This window comes from Punica granatum, chromosome 1 (assembly GCF_007655135.1).
Source record: "Punica granatum isolate Tunisia-2019 chromosome 1, ASM765513v2, whole genome shotgun sequence".
Lineage (NCBI taxonomy): Eukaryota > Viridiplantae > Streptophyta > Magnoliopsida > Myrtales > Lythraceae > Punica > Punica granatum.
Genome location: NC_045127.1, coordinates 3280396 through 3298087, shown reverse-complemented (window position 1 = coordinate 3298087; position 17692 = coordinate 3280396). Strand labels below are relative to the sequence as shown.

Sequence of the window (17692 nt, the reverse complement as noted above, 5' to 3'; positions counted from 1 at the left end):
GACTATAAATGGAATATGTATATAAATTATATATAACAGTTCATGGCAGCTTACATCGCGAATGACCCAATTAAATATATATGGAAGTTTGAGTGCAACTGAGGATAAATGAAGAACCTAATCCAATTGGAAATTCGTACTGTAATTTGAATGGTGATGAGCGCAAAAGATGAGGCATATATTTTATGCTTGCCAAACATCCTTCAGAATAAAGAAAAATGGAAATTAACAACAGAAGCAAAATAATATAAACTCTATTAATTAGTATATATTACTCAGAAAATTAAACTGCAGAAAATAGTTGCTAGATAGAAAAACTCAGTTTATAATCAGATAAAAGCACTTCAGTAATTAAACTTGATATAATATATAAAAGAGGAGATAATTATAGCTAAGTCTCGAAACAATCACAACAACATATTATCCAGACTTCGTTTATGCAGATTTCATTCTTCTCCTGAAACTTTTTTTTTTCTTTTCAAGCGAACACAATTTGGGAGTCCTTAAGCTCAAAGTTCACCTCAACGGGCAAATGGTGTCCTTCAGTCGGCAAGCTCTTGAACTCTGCAAGTACAGATGCAGTAGAAAAGCCTAAATTTTGATATAGTGCTACTTCGGAAACGCATCGAGAGTCCTGAGTTTGGGTCCGCGCCTCACGCACCTACCGCATTCCAAATATTAGAAGTTCACAAGATAATATGTCAATGTGCTGATGAAAAGCATCTTCTTCAAATTATCTACATGCATGAAATGTTACATTTTGTATATATTTCTTAACCTCGGAAAATAACTCACATAGCATGCATATATACAGACACATATTGCCATTTGCAAGATGAAATTAAAATAAGTTTCATAATTTATCCTATATATAAACAGATAAAACGAACCGTGTGGCATTAGATCTCAGGACTAGGTCTAAAATGTTCTTTATTTTTAGGATATGCCTTAAAATCCATAATGCCTACATCCATATATACAAGTTTAGGACAAAGCATCAGGATGTGTCATGTGTAGGAATGAGAAACTCTCTAGTTACTGTATTATCCATATTACCCCTCACTTCGGATACATCAAAAAGACTAATGCTCATGAAATGTCATAAGTGACATATTTATAGTATGTACATTTATGACAGGGTGAAATTTGATTATATGATTGGCTAAATTTGGTTATTGAGACTCAACAAAACTTCATATACGGAGAGAAATAATATGCTTTTGAATTTGTGTATGTGACGGGGAAAACTTAAGCAACAAAATTTATCAACTATTCTGAACAAACACAAAGAAGGTATGTTTTTGAAACCATGAAGTTTTTCCGTACGTGTCTTAAGGTAAATGAATTTTATTATATATAGTAACAATTTTAGCATGTGTATATGCATGGGTCCTTTGACCTAGTTATAGAATTTGCAAACTAATCATTCATTAATATCCTCAGCATAGATAGAATTTTCTAGGCAAGTCAATATGTAATATTCTAAATGTTTTTATCCCAAAATTTTACAAAATAAATTAATTCTGATTCTTTTTTAATTGTATATAAAAATAAAAGTGGTCTAAGAAATATAAATTGAACTTGCTAATGAACAAAGAAACTTGCTAGTTTAATTTTACCCTTCCCGCCAGTAATGTTAGTTAATTTTACCATTATATGTTCATTGAGTAATATTCAAATATTTATTTATTTACTTAGAAAATCCGTATTTAGTTAATTTTACCATTATATGTTCATTGAGTAATATTAAAATATTTATTTATTTACTCAGAAAATCCATATAGTTAAACAGCTTATTCGAAATTTGACCATGAGTATGTATAGAAATCTCTAACTAGTTCAAGATATTATGGATACACATATATGGACATATTAAGTATCCAAAAAATTCATACTGGAATATTATTAATTAAAATAAGTTTCACTGTACAAATGTGCATTTGGTATATTTTCAAATTAATCTTTATATATATGATATGGTATAATATGAAAAACATGTAATTTTTGGGTCTTTTATAAGGGAAAAAAAGAAAGAAAGAAAAACTAAGCACAGACCAATTGATTATATATATATATATATGATAATTGATTAACTATGAAAGTATTACATATGTTGTATATAATAAAATTAAAATTAGTGTATTTTCATACTAACTTCATACATTAATTTATAAGTCTGCTATAATGGTTAAATGAGCATTTCAGTTAGAAGGAAAGAGAATTTTCATAATCTTGGCTCTACAATATAAAATTCTACTAGGATTATTTGCAACAGGGATTTCAATAATAACAACTGAATTAGTATATACTAGGATGATTTCGTAGTGCTCCTGGTTTTCCCACAATGAATTGGAAAATTAGAACTTTGGGATAAATTATTTTTACCATTTCGTAAGGATGAAGATTTTCGAATTCTGATTCTATAGGTCATAAAGGAACACTAGCATTAATTATGAATCCTTTCATATTTTTGACTACTTGTCCAAAAGTAGAAGAAGGAGAAGGAGTGGAAGGAGAGGGATAGTGAAAAGGAAGAGATGGAGCCGAAGCCTGAAGGAGAGTACTAGTATCTAGCGTGGTCATAAGTCTTAAAGTATATGGAGATATTTACCTAGGAGATTTATAATGGGGATAAAGTAATGGAGATGGAGGAGGAGTAGTTAAGATTGATGGACTAGGAGATTTCCTTGTGTAAGATTCTTTTGTCTTGAAAGATCCTTTCGTAGAAGACATTTTCCTTGTAAAAATTCTCTTGTAAGAAAATATGGTAAATAATTTGATTCTCTTTTGATAAATTCAATTTCAAAATAAAATCGCCTGCCGTCTTGCAAAAATTTGTTTATGAACTAAATTTTGAACATCCTTTTGCAAAATCTCTTTCGCACCTTTGCAATCAATTCATAATAAAAACTTTTTATTATATAAATCATCTTGAAATTTAGAAATACATAAAACAATTGATGACTAACAAGTAATGTTGGTTAATTTTACCATTATATGTTCATTGAGTAATATTAAAATATTTATTTATTTACTTAGAAAATCCGTATTGTTAAACAACTAATTCAAAATTTGACTATGATTATGTATAAACATCTCTAACTGGTTCAAAATATTATGGATACATATATGTACATATTAAGTATCTGTAAGATTCATACAGGAATATTATTAATTAAAATAAGTTTCACTATACAAATGTGCTTTGGTATATTTTCAAATTAACCTTTATATATATGGTATGGTATAATATGAAAAACATGTAATTTTTGGGTCTTTTATAAGGAAAAAAAAGAAGAAAGAAAAACTAAGCACAGACCAATTGATTATATATATATATATATGATAATTGATTAACTATGAAAGTGTTACATATGCTGTATTTAATAAAATTAAAATTATTGTATTTTCATATTAACTTCATACATTAATTTATAAGTCTGCTATATTGAGCAATCATGAATAATTCTTAATCAATTTTTAATTAATGTATTAAGATATGACCATTTAAATCTTTGCCATCTAAAGGCAGTAATACAATCGTGTGTGTGTGTCTGTTTGTTTTGTGGGGTGGGGCGGGGGGGTTGGGTGGGGTTACAATCACATTGTTGTGGCAACTTCTCAAATAATTAGTGATCTGAAATTAAATATGCCGGAGGAAACTAGAAAGCCCAATTTGAGAAATCGATAAATGACGAACAACTCAGACAACGAGAGCATGGAAAATACTGACATAATCCGTGTATATCTTTAGAAACAGAACTACGACGATATTGTTAGAAACATCAGCATATATATAGGGAACTTTTTTCCAAAGAAGTGAAGGGAATTAGATGAAAGTACCCATAAGAAGTCTCACTAATTACTTATTACTGAATGTATAAACCGTATGTCGAAGATACCATAAGTATACGCTTGCTGTTTACTCGTTTCCGAATGTTCATAAAGGAGTCTATATACTATGTGTGATCTATGCATTATCCAGTCATGGCGAGCATAAGATCATGCAGAATCCTAAAAGTGCTAAGAATATATTAAAGCCAGCTAAAAAATGAAACTTAACTAATACTATAATCAAATTAAAAATAATTAAAGAAAAGTCAGAGAGAGAGTGAGAGAAAGAGAGAGACAGAGAGACAGAGACCGAGACCTCTTTTATGTCATTATATATGGTATCGTCTAATCTAGCAAATTACTATAAAGACTTCTTGTTAAAATAAAGTTAAGAAAAAATAAAAGAAAGAAAATTGGGTGGACAAAGATAAAGTTTTATTAAACTCGCTGTTGGGACGTCTTTTTCCCAAAAAAGTGAACACAACACAGAGATTAGGGTTTCGATGCACCCTGAGATAGCTAGGGTTTCTCCCCAGAATGGAACAGCCTAATTAACTGGACTTCCCATTTACGGACAGTTCACTCGCTTCTCGGATTTTGAACATTGATTTTGGTGAGAAGCCGATGTTATTGTACTTACCATGCAGTGACTAGGTCCGTCACATGTAGTCATACATGAAATATTGTAGAGAGAAGAGAGATGATAGAATTTACTGGTTTCTTTGCGCATATGGTCAGGAATACGGCAAAGGAAAGTTGGAATCGGTTGTATGTTGATGAGGCAGTGCGCTACCGGATGCATCGCTCTTAGCCTTCATCGGGTTCTTCCTCTTCTTCTTCTTCTTATAGGGGATCCCGCGAGCCTTGGCTTGGGAATCCTTCACTTCGCGTAAATAAAGCCGTACAGCACTGCCAGCGAATGGGTTCACCTCTGGTAACCCTCCATTCTCCTCGTAGGCGGCCCTGAGTCGGCCGATCAGGGCGTCGAGACTGCCCCAGGCCTGTCTGAGAGGGCAGGTGCACGGACCCGGGGGTTCTGGCTGACCGAAATAGGCACAGCCTAGCACATGAACCTTAGTCTTTCCAAACTGGTCGAGATATCGAAGGAAATCTAGTACATGATTGGTGTTGAACCGTGAAAGTGCCACTGGTGGTCTCTGATTACTCAAGTACTGGCCAAAAGTATTCCAATCCCTTCTCTTCTGTGACTCATAGCGACTCAGAACAGGCGGCTGCTGCTGCTGCTGATCATCTGTAGATGCGACAGATCTAGATGACGACCCATCTGCTACGCCCTTTCCTTTCTCGATCGACATCAAGAGCTAATTTTTCAGTTCTTTTGAAATCATTGAACTAGCCGGGAAATGAAATTTCCCCCTTTGTTAGAGAGGGAGTAGAGAGGAAATGAAGAGAGGAAAAATGAATCACATAGTTGTGGGTCTGATGAAGAGACGTGTTATGGGGTCCAATGGAAGTGCTTTTAACCTCTTTTTCTTCCTTGTTCAATGGTTTTTCTTTCTTTCATCCACTGGTAATTAATTAATTTAATTGGTTAATTTTATTTTTCTTATATAAGTATAATTATATAAGCTTCCATCATCTCCATGGCAATAATTTTCGAGGATATTAATGTAATTATCACCAAGGTCCAAAGGTGTTAATTATTTGCTTGAAAGAACAGATGATATTTTTTTTGGTGTGTACCGGTATCCGTGTGTCTACTCTGTATCCGAAAGCCCATTGGGCCTGACTAATTCAATTCGATTCGGGTCGGCTCACTAAGGGGGTAAAACTCTCTCGGAATAATTTTTTTTTTTCATTCACAAGACTCAAACCCTAGACTTTACTTAAGGGATACAAGCGTTGAACCGATAGAATCAACTCATGTTAGTAAAGAATATATGAGATTGAAGAGATACAAGTCATACTTGCCAATTTCAGAAGCTAGAAATTGTAAGTATGACTCATAAAAACATTGAATTTTAGCTCATTGCAAACTCATAATTTAACCTAATCTATCAGCACAGAAAGCGAAGGAGGAGTTTTTAAGAGTACAAATATTTTACTGTTTGATTAGAATTTACAACCCTCATCCAGTTGATATTACTACATTCAGCAAATTAAAGAAAAAGATTGCAAACGATACTACTATAAAAACAGCTACCCATAAAAATAAAAAATAAAATGACAGTCGATACTACTTTAAAAGGATATACAGAATCAGTATCTAGATAATTAAGATAATAAACTTTGTGTGAGGACATCCATGGATATATGTTGGTGGCTTTCAATTCTTTATTCTTTAAGTTTTACAACTGGTGCACTGTGGGATACCGTTATATACAAACGATTAAAAAGCACTAAATAGCACATATGACCAAATTGTCAAATTTGTAACATATAGCGCGCACACACACATATATTTTTATTTTATTGTTTTTCTGAACTCATTGGGCTGAAGCTGAAGGAAATCAGGAAACAACAAAAGAAAACAGAAAATTACATCAAGCAAAAATGGAGGATGAAAGTCCCCGTGTCACCAAAGAGCACGATGTGTGATACCAGCCGGAGGATAAGAGAAGAAGTGAAATTCTAATGGCAATTGTAGTGCCATTCGAGCCATTCAGTTTGCACAAACGCTCCCTTCCTTGTAAGTATTTCGAATCTCGGCATACCAATTCCATTAAAGGGCATCCTTAATAGCGTCAACCAGTTGCCCAACTTGGGGTGACCCTATATTTCGATTGTAGGAGCTTGCTAACTACTTCTGAGTCCAACTCCAAAATAATTCTCCTGTGCCCAGGCTCCCGCACATGTTTCAGCTCGATAAAAACACACCATAGTTCAACCAACACTGCCGAGGCAACTCCTACATTATAGGCAGAGCCACTTAGCCATCTCCCATCTTCATGTCGGAGTACGCCTCGCGCTCCCGCAAGGTCCAGATTCCCATTTGAGGTACCATCGTTGTTAAGTTTGAGCCAGCCAACATGAGGCCTGTCCCAAGAAATCCACTGCCATTATCCGCTGGGAGGGGGATTGGGGTTGGTTGGGTTTATCACCCTTCCCAGCGGTCGCCATAGACTGGCGGATAATTCGACCACAGCAGGTTAAGCCGCTCACAAATATCTCTTAATACGTGTCTTTAATATTAGCACGACATCAAGATACTGTTTAAAATTGACGAAATCGCTGAGGTGACGTGCCTAATTGACAAATACAGCACGCGTCGCAGGTTGCCTGAACAATATGGTAAATTTGACACATTACTCGAATGATGTGTCGAATTTCACACTTTGCGCAAACAATATGTGCGCAATATGGTTCTATATGGTGGGTCTCACATGATGTTTATATGCGTGGCCTTTGGCAATCAGGAGCGTCATGTCAGCGACTCTGTCCAATTTCGGAAAGTATGTGCTGTATAATATTAATTTTTAAAGATTGTGTCAAATTTGATAATAATTTGAGCAAATATTATGTTGTATGATGTTATTTACCCTATCCATATGTACACGTCTATCTCTTAATATATAATAAAGATGAATGATGAAGAAATATATATATAAATATATATATATGCACACACATATTATATACTGAGTCTCCTAGAAATTATTGATAGCAGATATACATGAAATTAACTCCTCTTGATTTTGTCACATAACAATCATTTTAAGAGCTGCTCTTCCTAGTTAAATTATATATCTATAGTGATTTTCTATAAACAATATTGTTTATAAAAAAGAGATTTTCGACGTTATATAACACATGTTAGAAAACCGGAAGTGTAGAATGTTAATCTTAATTGAATTTCGATCATACATGTACAAATTCCACACACTATAACTCATCATGTAGGCGGCAGAACAGCCATGGAATCTCCTATGTTTTTCACAGTAAATAAAAAGGAGGGGATGTTAATTAAAAGACAAATCATGCTGAAAAAAGGAAAAGCATACTCATGTTGATTAATTAAATACAATTATGGAGGTTAAACTTCGAGTTTAGAGAAGCTTTTTCGGTTTAGTCGCAAAGGGCATAATTCGAGTTTAACAACAAAAGGTGTCATTAGGAAAAAGAAACAGGATCATGGTATTTGAACAGTCTCAAAGTAAAATGTATATGAATATGGATGATTTGGAGCAGTTTGATTTCGACTTCTAGAGGAGGGATAGGTGTTGGGCCTAGCCAAGACAGATTTTCAATTATGTCATTGATTTGAAGTGATCGATTGTCCAAATATTAATATAAATAATATGAGCAACTGTATATATATTCCTTTGAAGTGATCTTTTTACTCATTTCTTTGTTGTTTGCCTGACGGATAAATTGTTGTATATCGCTCTTGTAATATCCAATTGGGCATTTTTCCATTGTATATGTTTTTGCCATGGATTTAATGAATCTATTTTACTCATTTACCAAAAAATAAATATAAGCAACAGTAGTGGTAATAAAAATAATAATAACAAGAAACAATTTGATAGCTCTGTTTTTGGGCAGTTGTCCACCGAAAGAAGAAATAAATAAATAAATAATATGAATAATATATATATGTTAATTTGTAAAATTTAGTCCACTTGTTGAAGTTAATCATTTTTATTCAATTATAATAGCATTATAATAATTATAAATTTAATTAATTATAATTCTTGGAATGAAACTCGAGTGGTCTTAAATAATTAAATATATACCGTTGGAAATGATTTCATATTGTACCATTACGTTTATTATAACTCTTTTTTTGGTAATTTTGTAATTCTTTTGATAATGCTTACATTCGTAAAATTCTATCCACAATAATAAATGGCCAAAATAAAATGTCCATAATGGTGCACATATATGAAATTAATTAGAAAAATAAAGAAAACTTGAGCTACCGAAAGAAAGAATCAAGAAAAAAAAACTTGCATATTATTTATTGCAACGTTGTACTCGACTCAAAAGATGATACTAGAGCTTAATTAAAATGATTAATTTAGATGGTTCTGCAACTTTTCTTCTTAAAAATCGCTTCCGGTTCGAGCTTTCTATACGAAGAAAATTCATGATTGAGATAATTCTATTCTTTAATGGGTTGAACCCACTCGAATTAGTCGGATGTTAATAATTGGATGTCCAAACATACCAGGTGGTCTACACAATACATATATATATGTGTGGGTTATGTATTATGAAATTAAATAATTATTAAAAACCTATTAGAAAAATTCTCATAACTCGTGATTCTTGGTATTTAATTTCTTTAACCAACCAATTTATACTTCTTCATTAAAAAGGAAAAAAAAAAGAGAAGACTACTTGGTGTTTCCCAATAATTGTAATGGAGACACTGATAATATAGAAAATACTTTTAGTGATCTATCTCGTCATCTGCTGTAAAAAAAAATCAATTAAAATGTACAAAATTTGTAAATGAGGTGTTAATCACATGAATAATTGCCATACTTATTGTTAATTGCAAGAATTATATTCTTTTTCGTTACGTCATTTTAAAATAAAATTATTTAGTTTACCAAAAAAAAAGTAGAATCATTTAAGCATTTTTCTATAATATAATATTATATTGTTAGAGATATTTTGCGACATAAGATGATGAGCAACTTTGCATCATCATGGTCCAACAAAAAACGAAAATCAGGGTATATGGCCCGCCCTAATTAATTAATCATATCTGCTGAGAAAAGATTATGGATTCAGGAAAAAATTATTTTAACATTTCATAATAATGTTGATTTTATTTTAACTATTGGGATTTGTTAGTCTGCTGTGTCGACTTTGCAATGGACCCACCTTAAAAGACATATATTTTTTAATGCCTTCGAGTGGTCATAGGATTCATCATAGGGCACTCGACTCCTAAATCGTCCAATCCTCACTCTCTATCTCAATGTTGACCCATATCTCCCTATTTACGAGCAAATGCTGCATACCAAACCCCGAGCATCAGTTAACTCCTGCTCGATTTGATGATATCGAACTATTCTGATTGAAATTTGATACGTAAAATAATTTGCTCGGTTTTCTGTCCGGTATTTGAATCTCAACTGGCCCTTGTCGCGGATTTATGAGTGGGAGCGACACGAATGACTATAATTGCTTTTTCTTATTATTCCCTTCGCGTCAATACTTGTCTTGCTATATATTCTCTGACGATCCCAAAATAGTGGAAAGATTAAGAACGAGTCTCCCTCTCACGTAACTTAACTACTAATTATAGAAAATCAAATTAGAACCATACGAAATTAACCGTTCCTAAAAGGCCTTCAATAATCCTTATAAAAGGTGAGTTACCTCCATTAGGCTTCTCACCACTCATCTATCAAGGAAGAACAAATATATCGAAGGGAAAAAAAAGAAAAAACGAAAGTACGAATAAAATGGCAAAGAACTACGGTGTCGCCGCCATCGTCGCCGCTCTTTGCCTCGTCGGCGTCGTCCACTGCGTCGAGTGTCTCACGGTCGAAGGCCCGGTCTACTGCGACACCTGCCGCGTGGACTTCCCGACCCCCCTCAGCTATGACTTGAAAGGTAATGATGAGAACGATCCAAAACTGCACGCTCGTATCTTATATTGGTAAAGAAATTTATACGCTATGCCACTTGTTCGGGTAAAATGGCATGTGTAATTTTATATTGTGGTCTTGTGGTGTGTGCAGGTGCCAAGGTGAAGGTGGAGTGCCGCAACAAGACCACTAACGAGGTCACTGTCTCGATAGAGGGCGCCACCGACGGATTCGGCTGGTACAGGATCCCCGTGGAGGGCGACCACGAGGAGGAGCTGTGCGAGGTCTCGCTCCTTGACAGTGGCGACGAAACATGCAGCGAGCTTCTGGAAGGCGCGGTCCACAACGCCCGCGTAGCCCTCACCAACAGGAACGGCATCTCCCACCAGACTGCCCGGTTCGCCAGCTCGCTCGGCTACGCCACCAAGGAGCCCCATGCTAACTGTACCAAGGTTCTCCTTGAGATGGGTGTCCTCCCCCCCGATTTCTTCAACAACTAAGTTGACCTAATTAATATGTATAAGAAACAAACAAGGGATGTGATGATCAATGGGCCATTTTGCTCAATCTGATGAATAAACATTGAAGTTAATTACATTTCTTGTTTGTTTTTAATCAATTTAGTGCTCAATATTTTTTGAGCTCTTTTTGTTTGGAGACGAAATTGATCAATTGTGAGCGCTTAGGGGTAGGGAGTGGTCAGAAGATGAATTAATATATGATACTCATTTCCCTTTTATCATCCTATTGTACTTTTATCTCGATCAAATTAACCACGAGATGGTTATCAGTTTATTAATTAATCGAGATTAATAGCAAAGCAAAGGTTATCAATTCAACGTTTGATCCAAAGGAGAATTTGACATATAATTAAACTTGAGATCATTTACTTTTGTCTTTGACATTGACATAAGAAACGAGATATATCTATCTCTACTGGTTGGGATCAAAGGCATCGATCGGGTAGGCGAGCGTGATGCCCCAGATGGACTTAAACCGGATGTTCCCGGTAGGAGGGTCGTCCACGGTGATCTCGCTGATGGCCGCCGAGAAAAGGGGTTCCTTAGCCTTAACGCCATTGAGCTTCCACAGTCTATTCTTCTTTATGTAGCCCGACATCTCCCTGTCGTAAACAATGAGTCTTCCAATCTTCTTGAACTTGTGTTCCATCTTCTTCTTTATCGTGACCCACCAGTAGCCCGTGCTCCTGACCAGCCCGGCCTCCACCACGTTGGTGAAGGGCATTAGCCCTGCCGGGAACCCAAACTCTTCGTAGAGCGAGATCGCCCATTTCAGGCCCTCGGCTCCTTTCTTAATCTCGGCGCCTTCCTTCTCTGCCATCGATTTTGGCTACGAGGACAGATTGGATTGTGTTGAAGAGCTCTATGATAAGAACAATATTTCTTATCATCATAAGGTTTAATAAATGTAGATTGGAGTTGATAACTAAGAATTAAGAGATAATGCTGACTGTCCCGAGAGGAATCTACGCTGTCATTGGCTTCGGGATTATAAGTCATTTGCATTGGAACAAACGGTTGCCCATATCTGATGACATCGTTTGGAGAACACATTGCATTGGAGTTACTATATGTAACTCGTGATTTGAAAATAAATGAATAAATAAATAAACAAAAACTATGTGATACATTCACACTTTTGAATTCACAGTATATGCTATATAGAATATTAGTCTAGTCACGCGTATTTCGACGATGTAGGCACGGTCAGAAAAGTAATGTAGTGTTTGGTTTGCGAGTGTTATTTTAGAATCACAATTCTAACTTAACACCACCCATTACAAAACAAAATAACTCATATAAAATCAAAGAGTGAATCTTATTTATACTATTTTTTTCACAACAAAACAAAATAACTCATACAAAGTCAAAGGGTGGATCTCATTTATATCAATCTTTTTCAAAATCAAAATCTAATTTTAAAATTCTACTATGAAATCAAATAAGTCATAAGAATGTTGTGCTCATGCATACTATGATTTTGGCCAATCTCAATCACAACCAAAACCATCGAGGATTTCCGTTTCGGTGAGAGTACGAAAAATTCTCGCTGTCGGCTTATTGACGACTATCATGGCGCGCTCGGGCTTTGTTGAAAACTTGAAAAACCATTTGAGGGGTGCCATTGCAGTATTGATAAAAGTTTAGGGTCTAAATTATTAAAGACTCTGGAAATTGGGCAATCTCTTGCTTGTCCGTTCCATCTGTTTCTTGCTTCCGCTGTTTGTTCTCCGACGAGCATCTTTCTCGGTCCAACTGTAATTCATCATCATCATCATCATCTTCTTCTTCTTCTTCTTCTTCTTCATTCATCGACCCATCGTTCTGCTTGTGCTTCATCAGAGGATTGAACTTGAACAGGTAATTTGGATGTTAATCATTATCTCCTTCGGAGCTCAGAAGATCTATCCTGCTTGATTTCCTCTTTTGGAGCTTCAGAAATTCTTCTTGCTGCTTTAGATGTACTTGATCGTGTGATCATTCTCCGTGTTCTTGCCCTTCCGAAGAACTTGCTGGTGAACCAAGTTATCGCGCTCGAGAAAGGTGCTTCATTTTTCCTCTTTTTATGGGCAAGCCGTGCAATTTCAGTTAATGCCGCTTGGTGCATTTCATGTGTTCGATGATATGCTTCTGAAGTATTTTTACACTCCCATGCCCATGAAAATAATGCTCCCCGCCTGTCCCGTTTCTATATGCCTTAGAATTTTCGTACGGTGCGTAATGTTGTGTTCCGGTGGTCCTATATTATCTCAGGGGCATGGATATCGCACACTGCTATATGGATGGTAACACCGACGCCGTGGAGTTCTGTCCACACGATGATTACCACCATGTTCTTGCCACTTCCACCTATACTCTACTGGAAGGTGACAATCCAAGTCGGTCAGGCAGTGTTTCCCTCTTCAATGTAAATGCTGATTCCAGTCACCTTGAGCTGTTTCATCGTGTGGAAGTTCCCGGTATCTTTGATATCAAGTGGGACCCGGTTGGTTCTGATACGGGGGTCCGTCCTTTGTTGGCTCAGGCCGACTCGGATGGCTGCATTAGAGTTCATTGTCTAGAGCGCTCTTCAGATGAAGCAGAGGACAAGGGTATGAATAAGTTCCAACTCTCCTAGTTCATGTTCGTGTTATTTAGGCTGCTAAATGCGATTAACATTTGGAAGTTCATGTTCTTTAAAAAAATTGTTAGTCTGCCTGTTTGGCACTGGAATGTTTTCTCCAGTTTTCGATTTCAATATGTTGAAAATGGATGATATGGCAGAAAATGGTGTTTCGTTTCTTGAATGAGCTGGACCTTGTTCTTGTTTTTAGTTTCTGAAAAGTAGAAGTATATAGAGCATGTTTTCCATTCGAGGATACAAACTACTGGATGAGGTTCTTAGCAGCTGGACGAGACAGAGTTCTCTGATCTTTTTCACTTTTTTCATTCAACTGCATATGATTTATGTTTATTCACTTTCTAACAATATGCTGCAGGTGTAGTTCTTCGAGAGATTAGTAGTGAGAAAATCAGTTCCTCAATGTGTCTATGCGCAGACTGGAACCCTTCCGCTACCTCTATTTCTGTCGGGCTTTCAGATGGTTCAATCTCAGTAATTTCTTTCTCTGAGTCCAGATTCGAAGTCCTACAGGAATGGAAAGCTCATGATTTCGAGACTTGGGCAGCTTCCTTCGACCCCCACCAACCCCACCTGGTATACAGCGGATCTGACGACTGCAAATTCATCTGTTGGGATATCCGAGATGGGCCATCCAATTCAGTCTTTCGAAACTCCAAGGCCCATATGATGGGCATCTGCTGCATCATGAAGAGCAATAGTAACCCCAACATCTTATTCACCGGTAGTTACGACGAGTCTTTTAGGATCTGGGACGTGAGATCTGTCTCGAGACCAGTGAATGTGGCCGCAATCGGCCTCGGAGGAGGAGTTTGGAGGATCAAGAACCATCCTTCGGTCCCTGGTCTGGTTCTGACTGCTTGTATGCACAATGGTTTCGCGATCGTGAAGACTAGAGGAGAGGAGATTGAAGTTATGGAGACATACAAGAAACATGAGTCTCTTGCTTATGGAGCTGATTGGCAAAGAGGAATGCCTGGAGAAAGTGGAAGAAAGACGAGCGTGATAGCGACCTGTTCATTTTATGATAGACTCGTCAGAATTTGGACACCTGAAAGTGATATTTTCGCATAAATTGATGCTTATGATGATTTTGACGATCTCAAGGATGTCATTTTTCATGAATTGATAAACATTCGTGAGCTCTTGCGAAGGTTTAAGAATGCAGGGGAGGTAAGTCTTTCTTCAATTGTTATAGCCTTGGGTTCCGAGTCTCATCCAACGATCCTTCCTTTTATTCTTATGGCCTAAAATGCTGTTTGACGCGCCATCCATACGTCTCGCCCTCTCGTCTGATTTGATGTTCGATTTCGTCCTCATCGATTTTGAGAACTGACGCCACATAATTAAGAACAAAACAATCACACCAAGATCAGCTTAACTTTTACAATATAAAAGGCCAAAGGCCTTCAACCTCTGGACAACATTGCCTCAAATTTGTCTCCCTTCACAAACCAGAAGGGAAGGGCAGGCCCGCAGGGGCATCCTCGAATTATGTTACACGAGAAACGGAATTATACGCAAGAAACGGAACGGCAATTCGGCCCCTCAATCAACTCGATAGTCTATCTAAAGTACTAACATTGGCATTTCAAGAACCGCACAGATCATCTAAAACCCAGTTAACAACCCAGATGGGACTATCATCCGAATGATATCAAATGCTTAATTATATGAGTCTATTTACTTTCCCCGTAGATGATTTTAAGACATGCATCTAGTTACAATTTCACTACAATAACATAACCTCGTGATTTCACCTGGGAAAACTTGAGCCGCATCCAATTATACGTACTTTCCTACTATGTTTTGCTCAATTTCTTCTTTTCCATGTTTGGCTGAGCGGGGATGAGGTTGAGATTTGGAACGGGAGGGAACTATGAAACCAGAACGAGGAATTAGACACTCAAGCAAGATAGCTCAATTCAAGCAAGGGAAACTGTTTATTACTGATGAAAGCAAGATTAAATCTCTGGTGAATTTACTATCAGTAAAAGCAATGAATAGAAGTCATTTAATTATTCTTTAAGATATGGATTTAGCAATATTAATTGTGGAAATAGATTCACATATTATATATCCTAAATATCTAACATATAAACTTTTTTCGGTTGCAATAGGAGGCTCATGGCCCAATATAAGGAAATTGAAAGGAAATCTAAATAAAAGGACACGGGTAGTCCCATTGATGAGAATCGAACCTGGTACCTCTAGGTTACCAGGTGAGTACTGCACTACACCCCTTTCTCTCTAACATATAAACTTTTATTGACACCTAAACGATTATTTCTTAATTACTATAATAAAAAGTCCAGCATCTTCCCCATTCTCCGCGTTCACCATTTTTAAGATGGATATAGGAAAGAATATGACAAGCTAGGGACTTTGTTTTGCGGGTTTTCTATGCTTTGACAATGGCAGCTACTATTATAACTCAATCGAGCACCTTCGCTCTTGGCACGACCAAAGCTACAGCTGCAACTGCATCCATCTTTTCGATTATACACCGCGAGTCCAGGATTGACCCGAGCGATGAGTCGGGAGAGACACTGGAGAATGTGAAGGGAGATATCGAGCTACATCACATAAGCTTTGAGTACCCTTCCAGGCCAGACATTCAAATGTTCCGTGACCTTAGCCTGGCCATTCACTCCGGAAAGGGAAAGGATGCATCATAACACATTCTTTTTACAAGAATATGTTGCAGAATTACCAAAGAAGACATAATTGAAGTACATAATTTCTGTTTCTTTCAGACTGTTGCCTTGGTTGGTGAAAGCGGGAGCGGGAAATCAACAGTTATTGCTTTACTGCAGCGATGTTACGATCCCGACTCCAGTGAAATCACACTCGACGGGATCACTATTCAGAAGCTGCAGCTGAGGTGGTTGAGGCCGCAGATGGGTCTAGTCAGCCAAGAACCAGTTCTATTCAACGACACAATTCGGGCAAATATCGCATACGGCAAAGAGGGAGATGCTACGGAGTCGGAAATCCTTGCTGCGTCCGAACTGGCGAATTTCCACAAGTTCATAAGTGGATTGCAACAGGTAATTAGGAACTAGCTCCTCATGTTTATTTCCGATTTTTCTTTTCTCTCTCTCTCTCTCTTTTTTTTTTGCCACACAAGCAATTAATTCAGCATTGTCTTTCTTAGCATATATGTTCATGCTCGATCCATAATGTTTAGGGATATGATACAGCAGTGGGAGAACGAGGAGTCCAGCTCTGGGGTGGTCACAAGCAGCGTGTGGCAATAGCACGGGCCATTGTCGACAATCTGAAGATTCTACTGCTCGATGTGGCCACAAGCGCACTGGATGCCGAGTCAGAGAAGGTGGCTCAGGAGGCGCTTGACCGAGTCATGGTGAACAGGACCCCCGTTGTGGTGGCACACCGGCTCTCTGCGATCAAGGATGCTGACTTAATCGCAGTGGTTGAGGACCGAATAACCGTCGTGAAGGGAAAACACAAGACGCTGACAAAAATCATGGGCGGGTTTTATGCATCTCTAGTTGCTCTTCACACAAATGCCTCGACTGCTTAGAGCTACAGATAACGAGCAGCATATGCCTCCTCTATGAAGAAGATGACGAACATCGACATAGATAATGTGTTGTACACTCGGTGATAACTGATGCGGCTTCAGTGCGTCTGTTTTTCACGATTCGATTAATAAAATCTCTACTACCGGTGATATTCATCGTCTTTTATCTATGTAGCTAATTGATTGATTGATTGATTTCGATGGCCTCTTGATCTATCGTGTGTGATAGAAATAGATCATATCAACGGTCTAGTCCGCATCCGTTTAATATATTTCAACAAAAAAAGAATGATCGAAATGCAATTGAAAAATTAAAAATGAAATGCCAAAATCCATCAACCATGGCCGATGGTTTCTTTTCCTTTTTTCTTTTTTTCCCTTCCTTTTCTATATGCAATTCAAGGAAATTTTCAATAAGGTAATGGTTAATTTCCTGCTACTCGATTTACTATCGACTATTAAAATCGTCTTGCAGGAATTCGAAAAATTCGTTCATTTTAATGGAAATAAAAATTATACACCAAAATTTAATGGTGAATTTCACTCTCAAAGAAATTCTTGATGGAATATATTTTATCGTCTCTTTCTCGTGTCCCTTAGTTCTTAGATTTCTTGTTCTTTTTTTTTTCTTTTAGTTTTCCAATAGTATTTTCAATAAGAT

The 17692-nt window shown here is 36.8% G+C and overlaps 5 protein-coding genes across 7 annotated transcripts; 3 read left to right on the top strand and 2 right to left on the bottom strand.

Annotated features, from left to right (window-relative positions):
• Window positions 1-343: 343 nt before the first annotated feature.
• On the bottom strand, window positions 344-5283 carry LOC116208448 (protein LIGHT-DEPENDENT SHORT HYPOCOTYLS 10-like). The gene is made up of 2 exons (XM_031541907.1): window positions 4549-5283; window positions 344-661 (listed from the first exon to the last, which is right to left on the bottom strand). The coding sequence occupies exon 1, from the start codon at window positions 5148-5150 to the stop codon at window positions 4569-4571; it is 582 nt and encodes a 193-aa protein (XP_031397767.1). The 5' UTR covers window positions 5151-5283; the 3' UTR covers window positions 344-661; window positions 4549-4568.
• Window positions 5284-10121: 4838 nt separating this feature from the next.
• On the top strand, window positions 10122-11082 carry LOC116208456 (olee1-like protein). Its single transcript, XM_031541920.1, has 2 exons — window positions 10122-10368; window positions 10497-11082. Exons 1-2 carry the CDS (start codon window positions 10218-10220, stop codon window positions 10841-10843), a joined length of 498 nt encoding a protein of 165 aa, XP_031397780.1. The 5' UTR covers window positions 10122-10217; the 3' UTR covers window positions 10844-11082.
• A 194-nt stretch (window positions 11083-11276) lies between these two features.
• Window positions 11277-11684, bottom strand: LOC116195909. The gene has a single exon (XM_031525366.1). The coding sequence runs from the start codon at window positions 11682-11684 to the stop codon at window positions 11277-11279; it is 408 nt and encodes a 135-aa protein (XP_031381226.1).
• An 846-nt stretch (window positions 11685-12530) lies between these two features.
• On the top strand, window positions 12531-14679 carry LOC116187501 (diphthine methyltransferase homolog). Of its 3 annotated transcripts, none has more exons than XM_031516638.1 (4): window positions 12532-12724; window positions 12824-12907; window positions 13118-13455; window positions 13843-14679. In XM_031516638.1, exons 3-4 carry the CDS (start codon window positions 13122-13124, stop codon window positions 14556-14558), a joined length of 1050 nt encoding a protein of 349 aa, XP_031372498.1. In that variant the 5' UTR covers window positions 12532-12724; window positions 12824-12907; window positions 13118-13121; the 3' UTR covers window positions 14559-14679. The 3 variants fall into 3 exon arrangements, with proteins under 3 accessions (XP_031374069.1, XP_031372498.1, XP_031373280.1); XM_031517420.1 differs by having other exon boundaries at window positions 12803-12907; XM_031518209.1 differs by lacking the exon at window positions 12824-12907 and having other exon boundaries at window positions 12531-12724.
• A 993-nt stretch (window positions 14680-15672) lies between these two features.
• Window positions 15673-17172, top strand: LOC116195589 (ABC transporter B family member 21-like). Its single transcript, XM_031524898.1, has 4 exons — window positions 15673-15706; window positions 15861-16153; window positions 16241-16534; window positions 16675-17172. The coding sequence occupies exons 1-4, from the start codon at window positions 15673-15675 to the stop codon at window positions 17029-17031; spliced, it is 978 nt and encodes a 325-aa protein (XP_031380758.1). The 3' UTR covers window positions 17032-17172.
• The last annotated feature ends 520 nt before the right edge of the window (window positions 17173-17692 follow it).